This window comes from Acromyrmex echinatior, chromosome 12 (assembly GCF_024713525.1).
Source record: "Acromyrmex echinatior isolate Ae372 chromosome 12, ASM2471352v2, whole genome shotgun sequence".
Taxonomy (NCBI): domain Eukaryota; kingdom Metazoa; phylum Arthropoda; class Insecta; order Hymenoptera; family Formicidae; genus Acromyrmex; species Acromyrmex echinatior.
Genome location: NC_141863.1, coordinates 4,347,769 through 4,375,554, shown reverse-complemented (window position 1 = coordinate 4,375,554; position 27,786 = coordinate 4,347,769). Strand labels below are relative to the sequence as shown.

At 32.7% G+C, this 27,786-nt stretch overlaps 2 protein-coding genes across 2 annotated transcripts; one reads left to right on the top strand and one right to left on the bottom strand.

The window, feature by feature from the left end:
- The first annotated feature begins 147 nt into the window (after positions 1-147).
- Positions 148-19,694, top strand: Cad74A (cadherin 74A). The gene is made up of 14 exons (XM_087411832.1): positions 148-2,926; positions 9,316-9,619; positions 10,153-10,424; positions 10,717-10,881; positions 11,490-11,928; positions 12,445-12,686; positions 12,890-13,414; positions 13,750-14,102; positions 14,241-14,455; positions 14,647-15,206; positions 15,476-15,784; positions 16,078-16,372; positions 16,797-18,441; positions 18,683-19,694. Exons 2-14 carry the CDS (start codon positions 9,322-9,324, stop codon positions 18,891-18,893), a joined length of 5,529 nt encoding a protein of 1,842 aa, XP_087267958.1. The 5' UTR covers positions 148-2,926; positions 9,316-9,321; the 3' UTR covers positions 18,894-19,694.
- A 1,160-nt stretch (positions 19,695-20,854) lies between these two features.
- LOC105149633 (hypothetical protein) lies at positions 20,855-27,147 on the bottom strand. Its single transcript, XM_087412047.1, is given in 6 exon segments — positions 20,855-21,578; positions 22,243-22,659; positions 23,268-23,675; positions 24,690-25,111; positions 26,913-27,089; positions 27,139-27,147. Coding segments are annotated over 6 exon segments (1,950 nt in total). The 3' UTR covers positions 20,855-21,061.
- Between the last annotated feature and the right edge of the window lie 639 nt (positions 27,148-27,786).

The following is a 27,786-nucleotide window of genomic DNA, read 5'->3' as shown; positions in this document are numbered from 1 at the left end:
AGAGATACAGATGAGACATAATTATGGATAATACTGTAAAGATTATTATAATTATACAAAATTTTATAAAAATTATATCATATTACAATCTTTTTTTTCTAATAGCTACATACAGATTTGAAAATAATTCTATTGGATTATCAAAATAATTATATAAAATTTTGAACGTTGATGTCAATGCTACAAAAAAATTTAATATTCTAACAACCAGTTTGAGTGTCCTACTTAATTATTTTGAACACAAATAAGTGAAGGCATAATTATTTTGGCATAATTATTTTTGATAGTGCAAACAAAATTATTTTTAGATCTACCTAAATTTTTTTAGATATTTCAGCAAAGTCGTTCCTTCCGTGCAGCTACGTTCTTAACTCAATTATAGGAATCTATAAATACTCGGACCAAATGTCCGAGACAATTGTCCGTTTACCAACGCGGTGATTTCAACAGCATGCTATATGGAAGTCGAGGCGTGTGCAGTGCTAGATTGGAAACCCAGAATCCAGTCCGGCCGATCTTCGACAGCTTGGATAGGTCTTGATCAGCACGTTGTCCCGCTTCTATGGAGGGGAAAACAATCTCCGTCCAACTTTAGATGCTGGCATGATACTCTCGACGATAGTCGAAGGTGGAGTCGCACTCACTGCGGCCTTTGCTAACTGTACAAATCCCCTACCTCGCTCGCTCGTCGTAGCGAGGTCTTCCTCTTACCTGACTGATTTTCTACCTTTCTCTCGATTCCTCTCTCGTCGTCCTTATTCCCCGATCATGCTACGATTCACAAATACCCCTTTTCCGCATCCTTTTTATCCCCACCGAGCAAAAGAGCGAAAGAGTGAGGAAGAAGAAGAATAAATGAGTGAGTGAGTGTGTGAGAGAGAGAAAGAGAGAGGGGGGGGGGGGAGTGAAGGGGAGAGTCAGAGAGAGAGAGAGAGGGAATGAAAGAGTGGAAGGAGGGTGAAGAGAATGGAGAGGGACGAAGTACGTCGAGCCTTCGGCATTTTAACATTGCTCTTTTATAGCCTGTACACGTTAAACGTTCGCGAGAGAGACCTTTTGAACTATCTTTCTGACGAGATGGACGAGAACGAGGAACTCGCGAGATAAACTTGGCCGCGACTTACACTGCAACTAGACGCCATCTTTGAAAGATGATGTAATTGTTGACTCTGATCGTTTTTTTAATCTGTATTTAATTTTATAAAAGCTTAAAATTGCTTGTTAAAGATATATTTTTGAAAATTGAGATTTTTGTTTATTTAACTGAAAGATATATTTAAAAATTTATGTGCAATTATTATTACCAATAATTGGTACTTTTACTTATTAAATTTTTGTTTCTTTGAAAGTCTTAAAAAAATGATACTTTAATAGAGTATTTAAGTAATATATTTTTTTATTCAATTTTAATACACTTACTTATTATACTAATGAATAAAGTATTATAATACTTATGATGTTATATTGCTCTCAACATTCTTTATTTTAGGCGAGTACTTTATTTTAAGTGAGCACATCTTGTTGATTGGATATTAAAATTGAAGCGGTTCTTAAAGCTCAAGATTATTAAGAAGTTCCTGAAGGAAATAATTATTTAATTATTACGAACGCTTCATTGAATAAAAAAATATTACTTTCTCTTGCTTTTCTCTTTAAAATATAATTATTAGCATGCATTTCTTCATCGTATCGTTCGTATGACTGAAGATAAGATTAACTTCATTTCAATGTGAATAAACTTGATCCGCAAAAATAACTTTTCTAATCCAGGAGATTAATCAAAGAGCTCCATCGAAAGGTCGTAATACCTTCAAGATTGCTTCTAGCAAACGAAATGTCAGGAAAACTGATGATGCAATTCTATCCTCATCATCGATTCGCTTTTCATTATAAACCCTAATCTTCTGTCATTTTTCATTATTGTCAAATCACATGTCAACCAGATGAAGCATTATATTTTATTACAAACACAGTATAAAAATTTTTGTTTCATAATTTCACTAGTTTATCAAGAAACTAATAAGAGATTGAAGTAGAAGTTTGTCTTTCTCGGTTCGCATTATTATATAAATCTCTACCGCAAAAAATTTAACGTTACAACTCTTATATTATAGAACATCTTACTTATTTATAGATATATCAATTGTTGTAAGATGTAGAAATAAAAATCAAATCAATTGTCTGAAATTGTTGTTATATTAAAAAATTTTAATCATTATAAACTCTACTTTTCGAAACTAAATGTAATTATTATAAAATTATAATTGATATTTTCAAACAATTTATTCTTTAAATTATGTATTACAATTATGGTTTTAGCAATTTGTACATTAAATTGGTTTAAGATATAATTTTTGTATTAATTTTTATATTATTTTACTAATTAACAATTAATATTTTACTGAAAAGCTTCGACAATTGCAGATTAAATCAATTTTGAGGATCATCTAATACCTCGGATAAGCAATATGAAGAAAAAGACTCGCTCCTCAGGTCGTCGTCGTCCTCGGTGGAACTTTACCGGGTACAGACTATAGGTTCTCTTTACTCCAAGGCGTACGGCTTCTCTCTCTTTCTTTCTTTCTCTCTCACCATACCTTCCATTCCCGCGGTGGAGGCCGCATACCTCCTTAGGATGCAGTATAGACCTGTCCATTGGCTGGCAGACACCGGTTGGTTCTCTTTTCGGTCCGGAACGACGCCGTCGTTCAATGATACCGAGAAGGTAGATAAGACATTCTCTTACGTTCGTTCGTACTTTTTAGTTATTTTTTCGTGAGTGCGTCATGCGGACGATTCAACGTAATTTCACGAATATGTTTAAGTGATTAGAATGGTGCGCGGGAATACAGCACGTGTAGTTTCGTGACACGATGAGGTGATAAACCGTGTTGTGCAGCGCGGTATCTTGGAGCGTCTTTGGAAGGTAAATCTTGTGAGCTCACGAAAAAGTTTGAGATAATCTTTTTGAATTTATGGCATATACCAATTGTCCAAAACATCAACTTGGATATTATTTTCAACGCGAAGAGACTGATTAAATAACAAAAAACTTTCTATGGAGTTGATCGGTTAATTTCAACTTCCACAAATATTATAGTTAGGAACTTTATTTTTATACTCATTACTGCTACAACATTAATAATAATAATTATATTTATTTAATTATGCAACGATATATTCTTTTTGATATAAAGACACTATAAATATATAATTATTACTATTGATGTTGCAATAGTAATATTTTACAATGCAATTAGAGAATATCAAAAACTTTTCTCTCAGTGTTTAAACTTGGCAGATGTTGAAGTTGAAGAACGTTTAATGCCAATATTGAAGATTTGTGCGTCCTAAAATAATAAAATGTTCTAAATTAGATCGATGCTAATTGAATTCTTGTTTCAATTGTTGATTGGAAGACTTTTTATTGTCTTTATTACTAGAAGAATATAATGTCGCTAAGATTACTTCATCTTACATCAGCACATCCTAAAATGAATTTCTTGAATTTGTTTTCAATTACTTGTAAATAATCCCAGAAATAAAGCAAATAAACTATTCACTTTTAATTCTTTGTATATATAATATTTGTGTATATAATAAGAATTGCGTATGCGGTTTATAATTTATTCACGAGTATAAAGCTTGCTCGCTCCTTTCAGACTGGAATCGAGTGACTTGTGATTTTGTGTTTTCATTCTATTCTTTGTGTTCATCACTCTTTGCATAATTATTATTCAGTTGAATAAACTGAAGAACATCTTTCACAATTTCTAAATTTATTAATATATTGAAGAACATAATATATCAGAAAAGAAGGACTGAAAATTGGATTCTGGTCCTGAATATGATTGCAAAATCAACGCTCATGCAAATCGAGGAATTGAGGTCGGAGATTGAGGATGTCGTCTCGACGATTTCTTGGCAACGGTATAATCGTGCTCTTTCTTTTGTTCGCAAAACAGTGATATCACGATGATATTAAAACCTATATTAGTTATCTAATTCTAAGTATATTTACACGTTACGTTAAAATTAATAAAAGACTCTATATTATAATGTCGAAGAAAAAAAAAAAAAATTCGGATGAAATATGGAGAGATTTATGTAAGCCTAAGTATTTTAATGTGTAACATTTTTATAATTACAATATATTGAAACTTACTGATATTAGGTATTACATATTAAATTAATTTCCATTGTGTTTGAATTTTCGGGATTTGATGAACGTATTATAAAAAATTCCAACTTATTGTTACGGATAATTGACTAGTCTGGCGAAAACACGTAAATCTTCGATTGATCCTTATTTTTCTTTTTTCATCATTCATTGCGAAAAAAACCAGTTCCGGCAGTAAGTTTGCGGTCTGGCGAAGTTCTGGTTTCAAGGAACCAGTGTCAAGTTCGAAGAACAGGAAAAGCTGTGGGTGCAAATTTTTCGACGCGCGTGACTTCTGTTGATTAAGGGAACAAATGATTCCGGGGATTGTCAGAATTTCCAGTAATCTGAAAGGAATGAGTAGGTCTCATACTATCATGAATCGTATATGCAATATTCTTATCATATGTTACGAAGAGAAGTTAAAATAAATGATTTATTAGCTTTGTATCTAAGATCATTTACGAATTTGATAAATTCAAAAAATTTCTTGTGTCCTTTACGAAGTGTGCTGATGAAAGTGAAGATCTACAGGAAGATATGCGCACACCAGAATATTCCTTTTCTTCGTCATTCATCCTGGCATCACTTGGTCACGCAGTGTCAGGATTCCAACCGCGTAACGTAACGGAGACCAGAGGAAGAGGGGTGTAACGGTTTTTTTCTTTCTCTCTTACTCTTTCCTGGCTTCTGGTTTCCTCTTTCGCTCGTTCCTGCTACTTGTCCTACTTGTGCTCTTCTTTCTTCGTTTCTCTTTTCTTGTGATGTAGCTATATGTTTCAGAATTATTTTAGAGTAGGCCCGATAATCTTGAATCTCATCACCTAAGTAATGACTTGATTACACCTACATTTGATTAATTCCTTTTATTGTTTATCTCCAAGGAAACAAAGAAATAGAAAGTTTCGCTGCAAATTAAATTAACTCACTTCCATGATTCGCAGAAAAACTGTATAGAATAACTAAATAATGAATTAAAATATTTAATAATATTAAAAAAGATATTCCTATTGTATTAACCCGAAAATAATTATCTGCAGTGTTTTTATACCCTAAAAACGAAAAAATGTTAATTTTCGTAAAATTCATACTATTTAATATATTTTCTATTTTTTTAAAAATAATTTTTTATTTTTCTTTATATAATTCCATCGAAACACTTGCAGTAAAAAATTGTTTTATTAAATATCTTTTTTATATTTAGAAATATTGTCATAATAATTTATTTAACGAGTTTATTTTATTTGTAATATTTTGTTTGGTTATTACTTTTTTCAGAAAACTATGAGTATGTAAAGTTCATATCCATAATGTTCTCAAATATTAATATAATAATACTAGTGATTGTTAATTAGTATGTAAAGATATTCCAGGTAATCATTTACGTAAAATAAAGTTTTTCTATTCTCGGATTAATTCTAGCACTATTTTATAAGGCTATAACTTATCTATGTTTTTTTATCTTCTAAAAAAATATTACTTGAATTTTGTAAAAAAAAATTTTGCAGATAAGAAGATATGCATGTTTTATAAAAGAGTTAAATTTTGATATATAGATTCGCAAAAGTTATTCCAGAAATTAATGATTAATACACACCTGTCGTTCTTAGAAGCCAGTGCTTAAATGTCAAAGAAATTTCTTTGCTCTGAGTAATCAACTCATAAGATATAAGATATTCGATTAAACTTGAAATTTATTTATACTGCTTTATCATGATAAAAAAATTCTACTAAGGTAAAAGATAAAAATAATTATATTGCAAATTAAGGAATTATTTTACATTATTTATAATTTATAATTTTTCATATCTGTTTGATGCATATATTTAAATTTCGAACACACAAATATGTGAAAATTTTTGTAAAATCATTTTTGTAACAAACTCGCTTATTATATAAATGGTTAAATATGGTGCAATAGCTATAAAACCGTAATAACTAAACGTTGAGTAGCGACGAGTCTGTGGCAATCTTTCGCAAACGTTAATTTCCAAACGATTCGTTGGATGGAAGTTGCACTTGGTTCCTTTCTCGCTGCACAGCTGTGACCGCAGTCATCATTCAATCTCTCGGTATCATTTTATACTTGGCTGGCAGTAACGGTGACTTCTGTTTAAAGTTCTCCGTACGTGTCGTAATTCGCTCAGCAAAGCGTCGATACGCATGCGGTTATCATCGTCACGGTTTTCGCACCTCACAGTTTTCCGCATTACTCCAAGTACACAAAGTTAGAGAAACCAAGTTTGTTTCAAGATAATGCGTTCTCATTAACGTGTGCATCATTCACTACTTATATTAAATAAGAATTGCGAAATCATAATTGGAAATCATAATCCTTTCAATTATGGATCAGTTACGTGAGGAATCTCGCTTATATTTTATGAAATTTTCATGCCATACTGAAAAAAATTTTTGGTGAAAAATGAACGAACCAGAAAAGTCTGAGCTCAGTCAAACTTCTGATTATCTTAATTAGAATTATAATAGATTCAATCAGAAAATTCTGATTTGTTCTCCATTTTTTACCAGAATTTCCTTTAATATAACCAGACTGTTTTTCTAGTGTAATAAATAAATCCCACATTTAACATACATACTCCAATTTCAGTTTAGGACTGTCTTAATTTTTTTTACTTTCAAGACCTATAAATAAATTGTGTGTAGTTTGTATGAACTAAAAGTTATAAAAATTTATGCAATATTATTAGGCACTAAAATTTGTTTTGATGTGGCTCTCTTCCTCATTTATTTGTATTATTCAATATCTATTAAATACATCTTTCTTTCTTTTTTTTTATATTTACACAAGTACTTATTTATCACATTTGAAGTATTCAGAATGTAAAATCAAACGTCAATTCTTTAAGTTCAGACATTTCGTGATTTCGTTTGAGTCGATAAACTTGCTTCATTGTCCGCAAAAATCTGCATTGACTCACGTTCAACAATTAAAAGAGTAATTGTTCTACGTAGTGAAATCTCGCTTTCAGCATATGGTAATTGTAGGTCTCAACTTTCATTGTACATTCACAGTTGAGTACTATTATCTGATTCTCAATTCTGTTCGTCCAAGATAAAAGAAAGATAAGATTAAGGAAATAGCCTTCTGTCTAATCACGATATCAAAAAACAATAATAAGATTTTATGGACAGTACCAAAAACTAAACACGCCTAAAGAGTTATTTATTATTATTTTAGTATTTATGATTATTTTTATAATTTTTTAAAATTTTTTATTATTTTGTAAATAAATCTTTAAAATACATATTAATCAAAGTTTAAAACTTTGAATTTCTAAAAAAAGGTTACTATATTTTTGTAATAAACGTTTCAAGATAAGAAGTTTTTTGTTTCCTAAAAATTTAACTCCTTAGAGTTACTTGGGTTTTACAGAAAACTTTTTATAAGTTATTATATAAAATTTAAGAAAAATCAGGTAAGTCTACAAAGTTAAATTGTATAAAACTTAAATTCATATTAAAATACTAGCAAATACACAAACTCCACGAACAAACGTATACACATATTATTCTTACATCCATCAGTCTTCGTATCTTTAGCACTGCTTCTCATCTTATTACCTCGCTCGTGTGTGTTCTTGCGCGTGTCGTATCTTTCGCTGTAGGAGAATGCATCTTGCAATACGCGTAACACGCGTTTCCTCCTAGCCAGCGTGGATAGGTAAATAAGGACTCGCAATCGAGAACTGTTCTTAAGATGCACGAAAAGAAAGGGGCGGATCCGCAAGTACGTCAACCATAAATTTCCTTCCTCCAACCGATTGATAATTACATCTTCCGGAGATGCGATTCCTGATGGCGGTTGTGGTCGGTAGAACGCGGAAGTCGAGGTTGCACTCTACACGCACGAAGGCGTCGAGGAAATGCAGGGCCATTACCCCACGCTGTATGTCACTGTTGCTCCTGCCGGCGTCATTTCTTCTCTAATGCTTAATACTGTAACGCGTCTGCCCACGTGATGTCAAGGATAGAAGGCGGCTCGTTAATATCATTTCGAACGTGGGAGTTGCAATTAAGAAAGCGAGTACTTTTTTTATGACGGTCAACACTAATGTGCCAATGTAGATTCTAAATTTGCAAATCAGCCGTTTTCGTTATTTATAGATATACTTATTAATAACCTTTATATGAAGTATTCTACTTTCTCAAAGTTGAATATCCTCTTTCTTGTAAGATATAAAAAGATTTCTGAGTAAAAAACAAATTTCTCCTGTAACATAAATTTTCTTGGAAGGTGAATTGCCATGCCATTTTTTCCCCTATAAATAACGTGCTATAAAAGTGGCTTTCTTCGAACTCTTACAACAGATTTCTTCGAGTACAATACACGCACTGCGAGATGAACAACGTCACGCATTTCTGCTATTCGATACAATCTCGCGATTCGATTTGGTCACGTTGTGCCATTTTCACATATAGATCGGCTTCTGTGAACTCCTGAAATGGAATCTGATTTCTAACGGCGTTTCACTCGGCGGAAAATGCATCTCGACGATGTACCGGCCGGCTGCGATTGCAGAGGTTGCCGGTAGTACCGGTTGCGGTTTGCCTGTACACCATACTCCTTTCTTTTGTAGAACGACTAAAAAGAATGTAGCAGTAGACGGCAGATAGTCGCATTTGAGTGGAGACTAAATGCCTTCGAATCTTGTATCCTGCTCACGCGATTGCCGTTTCCTATCTGCACACTCATTTGCATGCGCCGATTGTAACTTTTCGTGTAATGGTTCGATGAACTCCGACACGATTCTATTATATACGATTCTGATTATATTTCTCGATTGATAGCAGAAATTTTTTTACTTTAATATTCGCATTCTAATTCTTTTCTATATGATAGAGAATTTTTATTTATTTGTGCCTATAATAAAAATTATTATTATGAGGATGAAAATTATTATTATTGATTTTATTTATTGCCATTAAAATAATAAAATTCATTATCTGATTTATCACCTTAATATTTAGATATAAATAATAATCTGTTGTTTTTAATACTAAATTTTATATAATAAATTTTACATAATATTAAATTTTATTTAATTTTAAATTGATTTTTTAATTTTGTTTTATTTGTCTTATTATTTTACTTTTTGTTGCTATGAATTTTAGATAAAGTATGAGTTAATTAACAGGTGACGATGTGGGCGATTTTATTGCTGTCGATCTCCACGTGGTCTTCATCATGGAGTCAAGTGATAAACAGGGCACCCCACTTTATCCAAGGTGGAGACATGGCTAGGTTGGCTGTGTCAGAAGGTACACCGCCTGATGTTCCCGTTTATACTCTCCGTGGAGAGGATCCTGAAGAATCTAGATTGCATTATTCCATCAGCGGCGAATACTTCACCGTGAACAGGGAGACCGGAGTGGTAATCCTGAGAAAAGCCTTAGATAGAGAAACACAAGATCTCATCGAAGTCATTATTAGCATAACAGGTAAAATCGTGTATATCTATTAATATGTAACTTCGATTTTTATTATATTATATTGTTAAGCTATGTTTATGAAATAAAAAATTTACTCTATATTTTCTAATTTATATAGATACCTCCAATGTTTATATCATTTCAAAGAATTATTTTAAAAATTGATATTTAAAAAATTATTGATTAATTAAATAATATCGACAAACAAATATTTTTAACAAATTAAATGTCATTTTTGTCCTTTTCATTGAACAATCTTAAAAAAAAAACCACTCTCTTTAAGTCGTAAAAAACATTTTGATTTTTTTTAAAGTTAAGTTAGTTCATTTTTGATGATTGATAGGGTTTACCTAATTTATTTATGACTCGAAAATCATATTTTTTAGTTGTGTCACTTAAAGTAAAAGAGCGATATGTATAATTGAATATTCGTATTGATATATATTGGCTGAAATAAAACTAAATAGAATATTCATTTTGTCAAGCCGTAATGAGAGAAAGATTGATTCAGTAGTTTTACTAAATAAATTTGCCTGTTCCAGACGAAGGTATCGCTGGATCGGAACCTAATACGGTGTCTCTTCGTCGCGAAATAGCGGTGCTTGATGAAAATGATAATCCACCGGTTTATCACAACCGACCGTACGCAGCCAGGGTGCCGGAAAATGCGCAAGTGGGTAGCTTGTTACCTCCTTCGGGCACAATTACTATCACGGATCGCGACGGTGGCGTGAACGCCGACGTTCACGTACAATGCGTCTCGGCGTCGCGCGACGACGACGTCTGCGAGGTCTTCGACATCTCCACGGAGAAGGTAATAAACTTTAGTATAATTATTTGAAAAAAATTAAAGTAATCCATATAATATAGAATATTTGCAGTGTTACTTTGCAATGTTACTGCAATATTCCTGGAATGAAGTAACAAGTATGCTCTATGAGAAATAATTAAATTATGAAATTAAATTAAAAGTAAAAATATAAATACTTCTGGAATGCATATTATTTTTTAGTTGATGTAGTAACTGTTTCTCTTTTGTCTTAAAACCATATTATAGAAATGGATGAGAACTAGTTGATTGAGATAATCGTGACGATTTGTTTTAGATCGCTGAAGGAGAATACAACGTGCGGATCACGTTAGCGAAACCGTTAGATTACGAGAGGAGAAATTCTTATTTGATTAATTTGCTGGCTGTCGACGGAGCCAGCGATCCGTCGAAGAGGTTGCAGGCCAGAGCGACCGTTGCCGTTGACGTCCTCGACGTTCAGGTAAGTAGGTCTCGATCATTATTGAAATAATCATGTATAAAATCGGCGATAATCCTACATTGGATAATAACGTCATTTACGATAAAATTAGCAGAGAATCATCAACCTGTTATTCAATCTCTGCCTGTCAGCGCGAGCGTTATCAAGTGAAGATTCATCTTCGTCATGCATAGAGTTTAATCATTGAAGTAACGAGTGTATTATAATCTTATTTTTATCATATATTCTTTGCTACATATTCTTTATTAAATATTGTGTAAATTCCACATGTTTAGATATTATTTTTAATTTAACTTTTTATTATGTATATATAATTCTATTTATTATAACTTATTATAATTTTATTATATACACACTTTTACTTTTTATTAATGGTAACTTATAATAATGGTACAAAATAAAATTATAAAACTCGTTATCTCAGTAAGCGAGAAATCATGATTTAGTTTACGCAAACGCGCGATTTACTTTTTAATAGAAATAGTCATTTATATTAAATCAGCGAAATATAGAAATAAAAGATTTATAGAAACAAAGAGAAATAAGGCAATTTTTAAATAATTCGTTAAAAATCTATATCGTAAACTTTTGCACAATTTTTTTGGCAGGATCAGCCACCTGTTTTCCTGAATGCGCCTTACAGTGCGGCACTTCCGGAGAACACCGCAGCTAGTCACACGGTTTTGATGGTGAGAGCACGTGACGGTGACACCGGTGAATCGAGAAATCTGTTATTGACGCTGGAAGACGATGATGCGGGGCACTTCGATCTTGAGATGTCTCGCGATGGTGATGTCACAGTTGGCAGGTTAGTTACAACCAATGTGTCCCTCGACCGCGAGGATCCCAGGATTCTGCAAAACGGCGGCATTTACACCTTCCAAGTTAAAGCCACTGAGTTGATCAACAATGAAATACCAGCCGACACTGCCACATCAATCGTGACAATCGTGATCACGGACGTGGACGACCTCGAGCCTGTTTTCAATGAGGATTACTTCAGTATCAAGATTTCAGAAGACATCGGAAAGAACACTCCTCTACCAGGTCATTAAGCTTATTGAAAATCGTGTTTACTTATAAAGTTAAATATTGAGTTGGAACAAAAAGTTTGTAGCGCTATTTATTATGTTATGTATTATGTCTATATGATTTTTTAAAAAATTGGTTATACCATTCGATAGAGCAAAAGCTTCAGCTTTAAGAATCTGTTCTTCGAAATACGATACAATAATTTTTAACAGAATCATAAGCAATTAAAATATTAATGCTCTTTTTATTTTATGTTTCAGTTCTTTTTCTGTAAGCAATTATAAAATGATAATTTTTTTAGTTATGTTGCTGTAAGTGAGAGATATAGTCTATTACCTTTTTGTTAATTATTTATGGAACAAGAAAAGTGATAGAAATAAAATTAAATATTTTTTTTTATTTTTTTCTTATATTTTTTTTTATATTTTTCTCTCTCTCTCTCTCTCTCTCTCTTTCTCTCTTTACTTCTTTTTTTATTTTTGTTTTTTATTTGAAAAGATTCTCGTGTTTGATGACATCGTGTTTATACAGGTCTAAATATGATTGTGAGCGATGGCGACGTGGGTGACAACGCGAAATATTTTCTGGCGTTGCGAGACGTACCACGATATCCTGGAATTAGCAAAGCATTCACTGTTAGTCCTGAAGAAGCTCAGGGTAGAGTACCGGTGGTAATTAAAGCCAAAGATGTCAATGTTCTCGATTACGATGTTGATGACCCCACAAAGAGAGAAATCGAGTTTGACGTCATCGCGACTGTAGCGAGCGAAGTGGTTAGTCTTACTATTTAATTTAATTGTGAGAAATTACTTAACTATAGTCAATCAACTTAGTTGACTCTATTTATACAATATATAAGCGGTCCTATTCTAATCTTAATATTGATTATTTTTGTCATTGAAATTTTTAATATAAATTATTTGTTTCAATATAAATTATTTGTTAATATGAATTATTTATTTATTTATTGTGGTAGGTGGCCACCTCTAGAGTGCATATCCAGCTGTTAGACGCCAATGATCACAGCCCCGAATTCTCTCAATCGATGTATAAACTATCGATCCTGGAAGACGCAGAACTCGGTACTCGCTTCGGCGATGTTTATGCAAAGGATTACGACAGCGGTTCCTTCGGCAAGCTAACATATACTCTGCGTGGTTTCGGCGCAGACAAGTTCAAGACCGATTCGCAGAAAGGCGGGATATTTGTGGCGAATAAATTGGACTACGAGGCACAAAAATCTTATTCCTTGACGATGGAGGCAACGGACGGTGGCGGCCGAGTGTCCGCTGTTAATATTCTCATTGAACTTGACGATGTTAATGATAATAAGCCAACATTCGAGCAGCCGGAATATTCTAGGACCGTTCGCGAAGCTGCTACCAGCTTTGATCCGCAAATGTTTGTCAGGGCGACCGACATCGACGGACCGATGCAAGGCAACGGAAAAGTCGTATATTCGATTAGCCGGCATAATAGTATGACAGACGATGTTTTCAAGGTTTGCCATTGAAGTATTTTTATAATTTTTATCAGATCGATTATTGATTTATTATTTTTTAAACTTAAAAATTAAAACCTAAGTGTTTATAAAGTAAAATTTAATATTACACAATTAACGTTGTATAATTATATTATTATATTATTTAATAATCCGTTTTGTGATAAATGATAATATTTTCGTTAATATATTTTATTTTATTTAAACTTATAGAAATTAATACTAATTTATAAGATTTAAAATAATGTGTGTATAATTTCTAAATCTCTCTCTTGTAATAAAATTTAGTAATATTATTTTATGATGTAAATTTTAAACATTAATGAATTTTACAGATTAATCCGGACTCAGGAGAAGTAACCATGTCGAAACCAGTTCGTTCTGGAGACACTGAAAGGGGCATTTACGAATTAATCATTCGTGCGACTGATACTGGCATACCACCACTATATTCTGACGCAAAGCTGTTAGTTCGCGTCGGTGTTCCGGGAAACCAAAAACCTATTTTCCGAGGAAACTATAAATCAAATTTACCAGGACCCAGTACTTATCGGGCGAGACTCTTAGAAAACGCATCTCCAGGAACGGAAGTAATTCGGGTAGTCGCCAATGATCCCGACGGAAGAGATAACTTGCTTCAGTATTACATCGCGTCCGGTTCTAAGGATAATTTTGTTATTGATTCCAGGTGCAATATAAAATTTACTAGATAATGCAATGTTAGAATTTACAGTCTTTCTCTTACTATCTTTTTGTCTTGTTTTTATTTTAATTATTTTAATTAAACAAATTTGATAGTAAAGTTGATAAGAGTGACTGATTATAGTTCTGGTATCATAACTGTGTCACCTGACGCTCGCTTGGATCTGGAGACTGGTGGTGAAAAATACGAGGTGATTGTGTACGCTGTTGATTCAGGTACACCTGTCAAGGAGACAGCTACTACTACCGTCACAGTGAACATTGTAGATGTAAATAATAAGCCGCCAACATTTAATGAATCAACATACATTGTTCATGTCTCGGAACGCGCAGCCATTGGTATGTTGCCAATAAACAGTCACCAATTAATAATTAGCTTTGTATTTAACTTATTAAACAAGTCGTCTTTAAAAATAAAAAATAGAGTAATAGAAATTCTAGATTCTAGATGAATAAGGAACTTTAGATTTTTTTATACTCTGCAGCCACACTGAGAAAATCTAATAACAATAATAATTTATCATAAATAGGTGAACTCGTATTGAAAGCGGTAGCGAATGATCCTGACGCAGACGCATATCTGGAATATTCTCTAGTGGAACCAATAAAAGCTGTCGACAAGACCGGTGTGGCTCTGAAAAATACTGCTTCTTATGATTACAAAACAGCATTCCGAATAAATTCCACGACCGGTGCAATAACCGTTAACCGAGTGTTAGATTATCAAGTGGCCGCTGTCGTAATATTAACAGTGCAGGCGAAGGATTTAAACGCTGTCGTTGACAGGGACGGACAGATAGCGAAAGTAGAGGTGATAATTTACATCCAAGCCTATAGCGACGATAATCCGACGTTTACCAATTCCGGATGGTCACCAAACAATCCAACGATAAAGATCACTGTTCCGGAAGAACAACCCCTGGGTACGACGTTGTTGATGCTGTCGGCGAAAGAGCCAACGACGGGATATCCGGTACAGAGGTTTGAATTGGTGAGAGAGGACGATGACGAAGGCTATGTTAATGTGGGTGTTCAGAGCGGCAATGTAGTGCTGAGTAAGAGACTGGATTACGAAGTGCTGAATCAGAAGGTAGGAGATTATACTTTTGAGACTGCATGATTTTATCAAGTAAAAATCGTATAAGTTTTGAGAGAGAGAGAGAGAGAGAGAGATTTTGTAATAAAAAAAAATTCAGAGAATTTAGAATAATAAAATTTTATCAAATTATTATAATTATTATGATAATGAATTATTTCTGATCTAAAGATGCTTGATTATATTAATAATATTAACAAATTAGTTTAAATTTATATTCTCTCTTTTTTCGTATAAGATGTAAAATTTTAAACATGTTTCAGTTTATTCGCTTTAAAGTACGAGCGCTTGCCAGAGATTATGATATAACGCGAAAGATGTCGGAGGCCAATGTAATCATCGAAATTCACGATATCAACGACAATATTCCTGTTTTTGGGCAGAAAGATTATAAAATCTCTGTCTTGGAATCAGCTAAACCCTCGAAAATTGTATTGAATGTACAAGCACTGGATATGGATAGCTCTAAAACTGAACAAGAAGTCCAAAGGGGATATGGCGAAGTGAGATATTCTTTGACAGGAGAAAACGCTAATCTCTTTGAAGTGGATCCCATAATGGGCAACATCCAGGTAAAATTCTCCTAATAATTTTTAATAATATATGTCTTAATTTATATTCTAATATACAAAGAATCAAAATATTAGCCTGAAAATATCCGAAAAATTTAATTCTTTAAAAACTAACATAAATTTTAAATCTCTCTCTAAAGGATATTAAAAATTTTTTTTTAGATATCTATTAGGTTTAGTGTTTATAATTTAGGTTTGTAATTTAGTGTTTAAAATTTAATCGAAATAATTTGTGAAAATTATGTAGTTCTTATAGTTTTATCAAAATAAATAATGAAAGAAATAACTTTTAGATCGCCGCAAACACGACTCTCGACAGAGAAAAACAATCGGTGTTGCGTTTTTATGTCGTGGCATCAGACATGCCCCAAGGTGGTGCTGAGCAACGGAGTAGTCGAGTCTTAGTAACGATCGACGTTCTCGATGTTAATGATAACGCTCCTAGCTTCGAACAGGAATCTTACACCGCGGTGATTCCAGAGAATGCACCCGTGGGAATCAGTGTGGTAAACATCACGGCTACTGACCCGGACGAAGACGAAGGTGGGGCGATCAACTTTGAGATTATCGACGAAGGTGAAGCTAATGGTAAGATCAAAGTGTTATTGTTAACTACAATATTAGTTTTCCGAGGTATAAACAGGGTCGTGTAATTTAAAATTAGTGTTATTTTAGAAGTTTAAATAGCCGTGAAGAAGAATTAATAATTGTGTATTGAATGGTATTTGTGACTACAATTGCATAATAAAATAATTATAGTTAGGAGTTTCGTTTTTCTAATTATCATTGTTAATGTTATATTATTAATAATAATTATATTTATAGTGCTATTAAAAAAATATACAGTGACATCAAAAATTGTACTATAAATTATAAATTGTAATTAAATTATGGCAATTGCAACATAATTATTGGAAGTTGTTAGTGTAAAATAAAATCTAATTTCCTTTTTATAGCAAAATAAATTGATAACATTGTTTATGTATAAAGCAAAATTAATTGATGTTTTTAGGATTGTTTAAAATAAATCACACGACGGGCGAGATATATTCGGCGCGAGCATTGACTGGCAAAGGCAGGACTGAACCGTACAACATGCGAGTGCGAGCGCAGGACAATGGCGAGCCAGCTTTGTATTCGGATGTGAATCTTATCTTGTACATTGGTGACGTGGTGAGCAACGACGGCGTGCCACTGTTCATCAGGCCGACATTGGAGGAGGTAGCCTACATCGCGGAGAACTCTACTGTTGGCAGTCCGGTGTTCCAAGTAGTGGCATCTGATCCAGACGATCCGAATTTGCCAAATGGCAGAATCACCTTCCGTTTTCTAGAGGACGGTAATTTCGGCAAAGATGCGAGTGCCTTCAGGATTAACAGCGATACCGGATTGATTAGCACACGCAAGTTACTTGATAGAGAAACCAAAGACAGCTACACGCTGATCTTGGTAGCACAGGACCTCGGCGAGCCGCCGCAGCAGGCAACCAGGGTGCTCCAGGTGATCGTGAATGATATCGATGATCACAAACCGCACTTCAAACGCAGTCTAGATAGTCCGCCAATCGAGCTGAACATCCTAGAAGAAATGCCGGTAGGTTCCAAAGTCGGCGTGATCGAAGCGGTCGATGAAGATATTAATGAAAATGGGATGATTGGTTACGAGATCGTATATGGGAACGAGGCGGGGTTGTTTGTTGTGCAGCGTCTGGAAAATAATTCCGCGATCATCAAATCGAACGGTCGTCTCGATCGGGAAACTGTCGAGTTTCACTTACTGACCGTGAAGTGTTTCAAGTATTCTTCCAAGAAGTCGGATATAGTGCCGAAACCATACAATAAGCAGGATCCTTCGGAGAGACAGGTACTTGTCAAGATCCTGGACATCGATGACAATAAACCGTACTTTAAGAAGGATAACATAACCCTGGGGGTTCGTTTGAATGTGCCAATTGACACCAGTTTGATCACATTGGAGGCTTATGACGCTGATTCCAGCGCATTACCTATCAACTATAACATGAGTAGAGTATCTTTCACGTCTCTAGTTGATTCTTCCATGTCACAGAAGGAGATACCGTCGCAACTGTCTTTGAATGCGCGCACTGGCGAGCTCAGGACGACAGGCTCCATGGCGGGATACGCGGACGGTTTCATGGAGATGATCATGTCGGCGAATAACTCATTAACTCCAAGAGGCGAGACTAACATCACTGTGAGGATCTTCCTGTTGCGTGATCGCGACATGCTGAAGTTCGTATTCTCGAAGCCGCCAGTTGAAGTCAGGAAGACGTTGGAAGACTTCGAGAAGGCGGTTCAACAGGCTCTTTCGCTGCCAATCAGTGTCAACGTCTACGATACGCAGTTTTATTCGAAAGAAGACAACTCTCTGGACTTTTCGTCGACCAGCTCCTGCTTTCAAATGGTCGGCAAGGAGTCTTACGATTTGGACGAGATGAGATCGTTGTTGACTGATCCGAGGAATAAAGAGCTGAAGAAAGTATATAGAACATATCATGTGGAAAAGGTGCAGCATTGTGCCGCCGTGGTAGCCCGCGCTGATGCCTCCATGACGCAGATTTGGGTCCTAGCTATTGCAGTCCTCGTCGGAATTGCCACAATCATTTCCAGTTGTGCACTATGTTGCATGCATGCCAAGTAAGTGACAATCTGTTAGTCACATTGCTAATAGTTAGTAGTTGTATCATGTATATAATCACCGTACAAAATATGGTCTACCTAATTTCGCGACTTTTTTAAATTTTTTGTTAAATCCAAATATTATCATTTCATCATTATAAACAACAATTATTTATGATTATAAGCAATAATTAATTTTTGTTTTCTTATTGACAAAATAAATCGTCGGATAAAAAAAATTGAGTTATTTCTTTTTCAGATATAAACGGCAAGTAAAACACGCGCGTTTACGCGATCAACCGCGACCACCTCTGAGTTATGTCTCTTCCGGACCAGCTATGGTCAGTTCTGGATCGCATACAACTTTGGGACCTGGCACGATGATCACGTTGGGTCCACATGAAGGCCCATACGAATGGGGAGCCGACACGACGCTTTACCATCCGAGTACGCTGGGTTCGAGAACATAAAGATTCATGACAATATTAGAGAATGTCTCCATAAATTATATAAATTTTTTCTTAGACGAAATATATTTAGAAGTAAATTATAAACAAAAATTCAATTATTAAACAAAAGCCAATTTTGTAACAGAAACGTTTCTAAAATTAATTAAAATTTTATTTTTAAATCATGTTAATATTTATTATCTAAAAAGTAATGTAAAATTGCTAAGAAAAAATTAATATAAATAAATTAAAAATGTTTTCTAAAAAACGATTTCTGATTTTTTTTTATAAAAAAAATTTATAAAAATTTTTTTAAATCCAACTTTTTTTAACTCAGCAGATTTTATAGATGTAATAATAATAAAGTGAAATATGAAAAAGGTGCACCGTAAGTTACAGAACTATTAGACAATATGTAATTTATAAACTTGCAGAGAAAGAAGAGTTCGCTGGTGCTATATTCATAATGTAAAAAGTATTGTACGATTTAAGACGCGTCCATATAACGAAGTATATGGTTTGTAAAATTTGACAATGTGTTATCTTTAGGTAATTTTAAGATTAGATTAATAGCATAGAATTACAAGTCTAATATATAAGTAAAATATATAATTATTAACTCTCGACAAAGAAAAGAAAAAGAGAGAGAATTTAGAATTGTATATTTTATTTATACCGTACTTGTTGATATTGTTAGGAAGCTACAAATGCGTTTTTCTGTGTGTTGTAATATAATGTAATATTATATATATTCGTATTTAAGATAAAATGAAATTGTACATTTTATAGTCGACAATATATACATTTTCAAGTTTGTATAAATTAGTTTCGTTCATTATTTATTTAAATGTTTTATTTATTTAATATGATAACTATCTATTTATATTTGTGACAAATAATTTATAAACATAATTATTAATTTTTTCAAATTACATATAATACATACAATAGAATCAATTTTTATATATTAAAAGTTGCTTGTCTATTAGAGAATTGTTTAAAATAATAAAAATTTACACTATTAAAAAATCTTTCTATAAAATTTTAGCAAAGGAAAAATCTTAGAATTAAGTCAGGAATATGACACTTTAAAGACAAACGTTTATCCTGAATCATCTTGTATATACAATGTAATTTCTTGATTAATAGCTTTCTTTAATTTTGCTATTCTCATCTTCTAAATATACATTGTATCCAATGTCACAGTGACATATGAGCAATTTTCTATTAAGCGACGAATATCTCCTTCAAAGATCACGAAAGATTTCCGAATGATAAAAATGTTCCTTTGATAAAAATGTCAAGGCAAGAAAGCAAGCTTGGCTGAATTTAAGCAGATTATAAACATGATATTTAAATGCTTGTCTGGTTATATAAAAAACACATTGATCGTTCTTTTTATCAAAAATGTTTGACATATAATAGAAACCATTTCATCAGCTACTTCCCACATCGGTGATTAATGAAAGTTTCTTGCGCGATTATTGAACCCAGTTGAAATCTTCATATTACCTTGTCGAGTTACATGCCATAGCTCTTACGATCTTGGCGATTTTTTATTATATTCTTTATATATTCTTCTTTAGTAGTTAATATATATAAAAATTACCATTTAAATTGAGAAATAAAATTTTTGTAATATTATTATTAATAAATATTATAAATTAATATTATTTATTTTACTTAAAATAAGTAAAATTCTAAATTCAAATTCTTAAAATTGTTAAAAATTAAAACTCAAAAACGAAATCCAATAAGAATTAAAGCATTAATTAATTTGTGTTAAAACGCTTATTCAAATTATCTAATTAACTTTTTGACTGCAATAAATTAAAAGATTTTATTTAATATAATAAAAATAGGACTACGAGCCAAGCAAGGTCTTAATACTAAGTTGTATCAAAAAATAGTTTATTTTAACAAAGTTTCGATCCTAATGAGGTCATTTTCATTGGGAAGTTGCGATTAAAAGAAGCACAATAGAAGAACTACAAAAATATATTTCAAAACAAAATACAATAACAATTATAATACATTAGATAAATACGGTCGGTGATTCAAGTGAGATAGCGACATGATGTAAAATTTTTCGTTTATATGACATTAAAATGTCTAGCACATTGAATTATCAAGAGGTATTTAATAATCTTTTCTCACGAATCACGTCTTTAATAACTATATTTTTAATTTCAGCGTAAAAGGCTAAAATGTCAAGAACCTTAGACGATATCAATATCCTTCAAAAGATTGACGCTTTTGTTTGTATTTGCTTTCGGTCTACCAATCATTGTTGCGTTGTTGCAATTCGCACAATCTTTCTCTGTAGTCCCGATCAATTTTTGCGCATTAATTTCATAATTCTCCGTGCTGACGTAATCTTCATCGATACTTAATTTATGATTGAAAGGTACGATAGAATCTTCTATGATACCATCGTTGTTAACCAAATCCGAATAAATTTCTGAATTATTATTCGGTACAAGATCTTCATCTCTCTCGTTCTTTTCGTCCAAACTCATCTCGTGATATCGCGATATCGGAAAACTGGTTATATCTGAATTTTTATTCTCTATGAATTTCGATTCCTCGACCGTCGAATGATCAGTTAAATGCTTGGTGATCGATTCTAAGGGAGACATTATCTTCTTTGCAAATTCTTGCCGCTCCTCAAGTTTCATCGATTCTGATTTGTGTATGATATCGTTCCTAAAAGTCAAATTAAAAATATTAAATACATTTTTTACGAAGACATCAAGTATTTTCTCTGTGATAAATATGAGAGTGAAGCAATTATTTTAAGTTACAATTTGCAAGACAAACTTTAAATTTGTTCTATAAGTAAAGATTTTTTCAGAGTTTTTTATATAATTTTTCAGAATTTTTATATCAATTTCAGAATTTTTTTATATTTAAATCATTTTATAACTTTTTAGAAAATTTCTTACATTTTTTTATACCAATTGGTACTCGTTTTTTATAAATTCCAACAAAATCTAAATTTTTGCTAGAATTTTATATATATATAATATATGAATTCTGAATATTTTATATATTATGAAATATTCTATAACATTCTATTCTATAAGATTCTTTATTCTATAATTTCTAATAAAATTTTATAAAGTTTGAAAAAGTTTATAAAACAGAAAAGAAATTCATAAAACAAAAAATCGTAGAAATTTTAGAATATTTTATAATTTATATACATGAAAAATTCTAAGAAAAAATATAGAGATTTTTCAGTATTTCTGAAAAGATCAATTTATATAAAAATTCTAAGCAACATTTTCACCAGAGTGATTTTTTTAAGTGGATTGATCGACGAAATGATAAGAACTAAATATGATTCGCGATAAATTGAGAACCGCACCTATCAATTTTATTCTTTCTTCGAGGATACAAATTTAAATGAAATATCATTTGTTTTCTTTCTTCTTCTTCCGATATAGGCGTAGGACTAGGTCCACCTAGGAGAGGTATAGATTGCGGGGATGACGCATAAAATTTTGGTCCACGAAGGGGTCTCCTGAGATCGTAATCGTCTATAGACGATTGCGGCCTAGTCCAACTTGTTTTCTTATTTTGTTCCACGAGATCGGTAATAGGATAGATGTCAAGCATCACACTGAACGGCTTTGGTTTTCGGTTCTTTAAAGTGTTTGTCGAGTAAGAGCCGGTGGTTTCGTACTGCGGTTCCGTTATGATAGGTTTGTTGTAAGTGATTAAAGGTCGAGAATATACAGGATCGTAATAAGGGCTGTATCGATGTACTCCAGTCGGAGAGAATCTAAAAAAGATTGATTTGATTAGTACTTTAAATAAATTGTAGGTATATTAGGATAAAATTGGATAATATTTGACAACAGCTGATATCAGATAAGATAATTGCTTAAAATATTAGACGTATGTGTAGTATCTTAAACAATTCTCATGTTCAATATCAACTGTTCTATCCAATATCACTCGATCTTTTCATAATTGTATTAATTTTTATGTAATATAATAACAGTGCAATAAAGGACTAATTATATGAAAAATTGGATTTAGGTAGAATGAGTTAGTTTTCACTTATAATGTAAAAGATACTTTGAGAGGACAAGTTATACACTTTCGATGTGTACTGTAACTAAAAAATTGTACGCTGAGCCTTATATTTATGACAGCTTTATTCACCATTGTAAACTACATTATATGTAAAAAATTAACTCATTTAACCAAATCAATTTTTTGTTTTTTAACAAGATATATAATTACTTTCATAGTCTAATATTATTTTCAGATCTGTATTTGTCTAAATTTTAAATACTTTAACAAAATCGTTCTTTCCATATTAATATCTAATATTCTCACTATCTTAGATTCACAAAATATTACAACAATTTCCATTTTACAAACCTCACATTAGATGTAGCTAAAAGATTAACGTCAGCTGGATGTTTCGGTTTATATTGGTAAAAAGGATCGTTATTGTATACCGGATATGATGGAGGCGTCTCGATCTCCTCCGATTTATCGCTGTTGGACATCATCTCCTCCATATCGGGAATCAGATCATACTTTTTCGGGTTCATGTAGACACCGGTAAACTTGATGCCGCGATTCGGCATCTCGGCATTATTTGTCAGATACTTGATGATGTCCTGGATGCTCCTGGATACGTACGGGTATCGGTATTGCGTCAATTGTGGATACCTCGGCCGTTTGAACGACGTCGGGTGCGGCGTCTTGAATTCCCAGTGAAACGGCGTAGGTCGCGCCAGCTCCTCCGTGCTCACAATCTCATCCATATCCGGATGTTTGTATCTGCCAAATTGATGAAGAACTACCCATGTCAATCTGACCGGTGCGTAAAAATTACCTGACGCGTTATATAAATTTTTGCGATATCATTATGATCGGCTCTCTCTTTCTTTACACGTCACGATGAAATGTAAGCGAGTGGTGAACGATGCTGTCGGTGAGAGAGTCTGTGCACGTGCAATTTATATATAAAATCAACTTGGCGCGCAATGACACGATGTTACTTAACGTAGAAAGTATTCCCTGTATATCATCATAAAAATGATGTCAATGATATTCATATTTTCGGATTTATTGATGGGAGAATTGAGCCATCAATATAACATCCATTTGCGCGATATGCTAATTCTTTCGCATTGTGAAGGTCATAATATTTTGTCAAATGGATACTTACAAATCGTTGCCTATTGTTAAGTAAAAAAAAAAATTTTCGGCTCTTAATAATTGATTTTGATGAATGACGATTCAAAGAAATTGACTATGCCATTAAGGTAAAAGGTCGTTGAAATTAATCATACCGAGAGACAAGTTTTTAATATTTATGACTATAATTGTGTGATAAAATAGTTATGACTAGAAGCATTATTTTTTTATATTTTTGTTGTTATAATGTTAGTAATTTCTTTTTAGAGAAATTTAATACTATTATAAGTATTGAATTGGTTAGTAATTAATTACTTATTTGAAATATTAAAAGCATTAAATAAATATTAATAACATTAGTGCTTTTAATATTAAAAATAAACGACCATCATCCAATTTAATATTTACAGTATTAAATTTTTCTTAGAGATAACAATTACATTTATAATTCTCTATACAGCACAGATCGTTTCAGCAATATTACAGCAGCATTTTAACATTCCAGCAATACGCATTTCAAATGTTGCTGCAAACTTCTATGCTATATAGATTTATATACCAAAAAGAATAGATGACTGTCCCCGAAAATGACTATAAATTATTACAATCACATCTATTGAAAACTTTTCTTTTACACGATGATATGTAGTTCACCTCTGTCTCACACGATAAACGATCGCATGATTATCGAACAATTGCTTGGACTCGGATTCCTCATTTTCATTGGCATCTTCTATGGATTTCAGCACTCTCTTCCGTTGCTTAAAATTGTGCAGATTCTGCGTTCTCATCTCGGGCCCATTCGCTGTCATAATGCGTGTCTCGGGTGGTATTATATCGCCTGTTGTATTCCGTTGAATGAGATTTTCGTAGTTCTCATCGTCCGAACGATCTTCCATTAAAAGATCGCTACGATTAACTATGGCTTCGTATAAATTCGTGGAGTTAATAGGCTTTTTTGAGAGACTTGGTGATTTCTTGAGAGCATTCTGTAGTATGTATATATGTTTTGTTTCCTGATTGATTTTACTGTTTCCCGTCGTGGCGGACGTAAAATCGTACATAAATATCGCCACCTACGATGATATTAAACTAAATGGTTTATTCAAATTGTATTAATTCAACTTAAGATAACTATGTTAGAAAATAACACAAATATCATATAAAAAAATTTTGTTTTAAAAATTTTGTTTAAAAAAATTAAAACAAAAAATGTAAAAATGTTGAATATTAATTTAACACAAAATGTTCAAATAATACAATATCATGATAAATTAACATTCAGGTATTAAAAATTTAATACAAACATTTTAATAATAATCTGTTTTAATATAAACATAAAATATTTTTTTTTAATAATACCAAGTCATTTTAATAAAATTATTGTTTTTAATATCTGTTAGATAAAATAAAGTTTAGCTCGTTTTGTAAAAATTTAGTTAACTAAACGTTAACATTACGCTACTTTTGAAAGCAGCACAATGCTAGTTCTTAATTGACATTGAAAAATTTAATGTCCAGTTTCACTGTAGAAAGAAAATGAATGATTGCAAGGCGAAATTGTACAATTGTACAATTAATAATTTATAAATCAGTGAATAATATTTACATATACATCTTTTGAAACAACAAAGGTGCAATTAATCCATGTTCCCAACTGGCAGACGATGGTTAATCTGTTAACCGAAACACAGTTAACGCCCTATATGTGAAGCGTGTAGAAATCTTCGCTCGCTTGACTCCCCATGCATAGAAGGGATACCCAAAGATTCACGGTGAAATTACAATTCCACACACGTCTTCAACATTAATCACCGGAGAAAACGCGCAAACTATAATTATGCCTATTGTTCTTCGCACGTGAAAGAAACTTGCGAAAAACTCCGTACCGTTTGATTATCGTCATCTCAGAGACACGTGTAACAAAATCGTGCGAAACAGGATGCTTCACGAATCAACAGACTTTTCGATGTGCAAGGTCATCATCCGACACAAGTTGTACGATAGCGAACATGTAGCGAAATCATCGATTGTGAGATATGAACGGAGATGAATAATATATGTAGATAGGTACATCGCTTTATCTATTCAGTTGTAACTCATTATTTTATATTTCTAATCCTGAAGATTTAACTACCTTAATACTTTGATTATCCAATTGATTTTGGCATTAAACTGAATAAATCTAGTGTATTATTTTAATTATTTCATTAATGTTAATGTTTTATTTAATATAATTTATATTGTTTATTCAATGTTTTAAATATTTAGTAAAATCATCTCTCTCTCATATAAAAACTGTCTCTCTCTTTCATTCACAAATCAATGACGAGGCCATCAATTTTACGTATCATTCAAATACGGTTAACTTATGTGCGTCCCATTTGATGCTCGCAACGCTCGCAAGCATTATTTGTTTTTGATTAACATTTGATAAACAACAAAAATGGAATGATTTCAAGATCGTTGCAAGCGCCAAGTGGCATGCAGCCAAAATGTTAACAAGGTATTTGTAATATTATATTAATGCTTTCTTATTAATCAGGAATATTATTATGCCACGACAGATGTATCCAAGGAATAAATCCATATTTATATAACGAAAAAAGATATATTGATTATCAAAATATGTAAGAAAAAACTTAAAGATACTCAATAAATACATTAAAATTATTTGTCATGTAATTATGGCAATACTGATTATGTTCTTTTTTAATTTTTCTACTTTTTAATTTTTCTACTTTAATTTTTTCGCTTTAGTTGTGAGCTCCGATTATAAATTCAGTTATAAGCTTCAATTATGTCCTAAAATATTTTTTAACATTTGACAAATGTAATAAATAATTAATAAATAATTCTGCACACTCAATTACTCACCAGTATTACCGTTACCACCACCATAACTCCGATCGCAAGTTTTCTCACAATTAAACCGTAATGACTCCTATTATATCGATCACCGCGATCAGAATAAAGTCCTAGCTCAGATGTACTTATAGCGGATCTCCTGCTAGTTTCAAGCATCGCCTTCTGAGAAGTCTGGTGACTGATATCCTTTACGATTACACATTAGGACGATACTGAGCTTAATTAATCAGCTTACCGTTGACATGCCTCGAATTGTCGATTTGTTTCACCTTGCCATTGCGATCAATTGTAAACGCGAACGATCGACAAGTGTTCGTCGACAATGATTATTTTGATAAACGAGGAAGAAGATTGTTTTAGCCCGATGATACTATTTTAGGTCCGACTTAGACTTTTTTAACCCAATAATTTGCTATTTCAAACTATATAGAGCACACGACGTTACTCTTTCGCTGCTCCCCACGCAACTAACGATCAAGCATTTCTCACACGCAGTTTTCACTTAGTGATTCTATCAGTGCCGTGGAGATTTCCTTTGTTTGTGGGGGAGGCTCGTTATGGTAAGTAGAAGACAGGTGGTTATGGGCTACTTATTTCGATGCCAGGACTCGAGTGCCACCGGAGCATACATGCAAGGAAAATCTCTCACCGTTCCAATGCTTGACCTGCTAAATACGTTACTAACGTTCCATTTTCGTCCACTCATTCATCAAAGCGACATCGTAATTTCTTGCCCGTGATATGCACTTTTGTCACAAGTATCTATACACAAATATCAGGAATAATACAAACGGTCGGACATTTGCAGCGAGGATTTTAATATGTTTGTTATACGGAATAGGTACTTACGTGTATAAATCTATAGAAATTTACTGTAAATCGC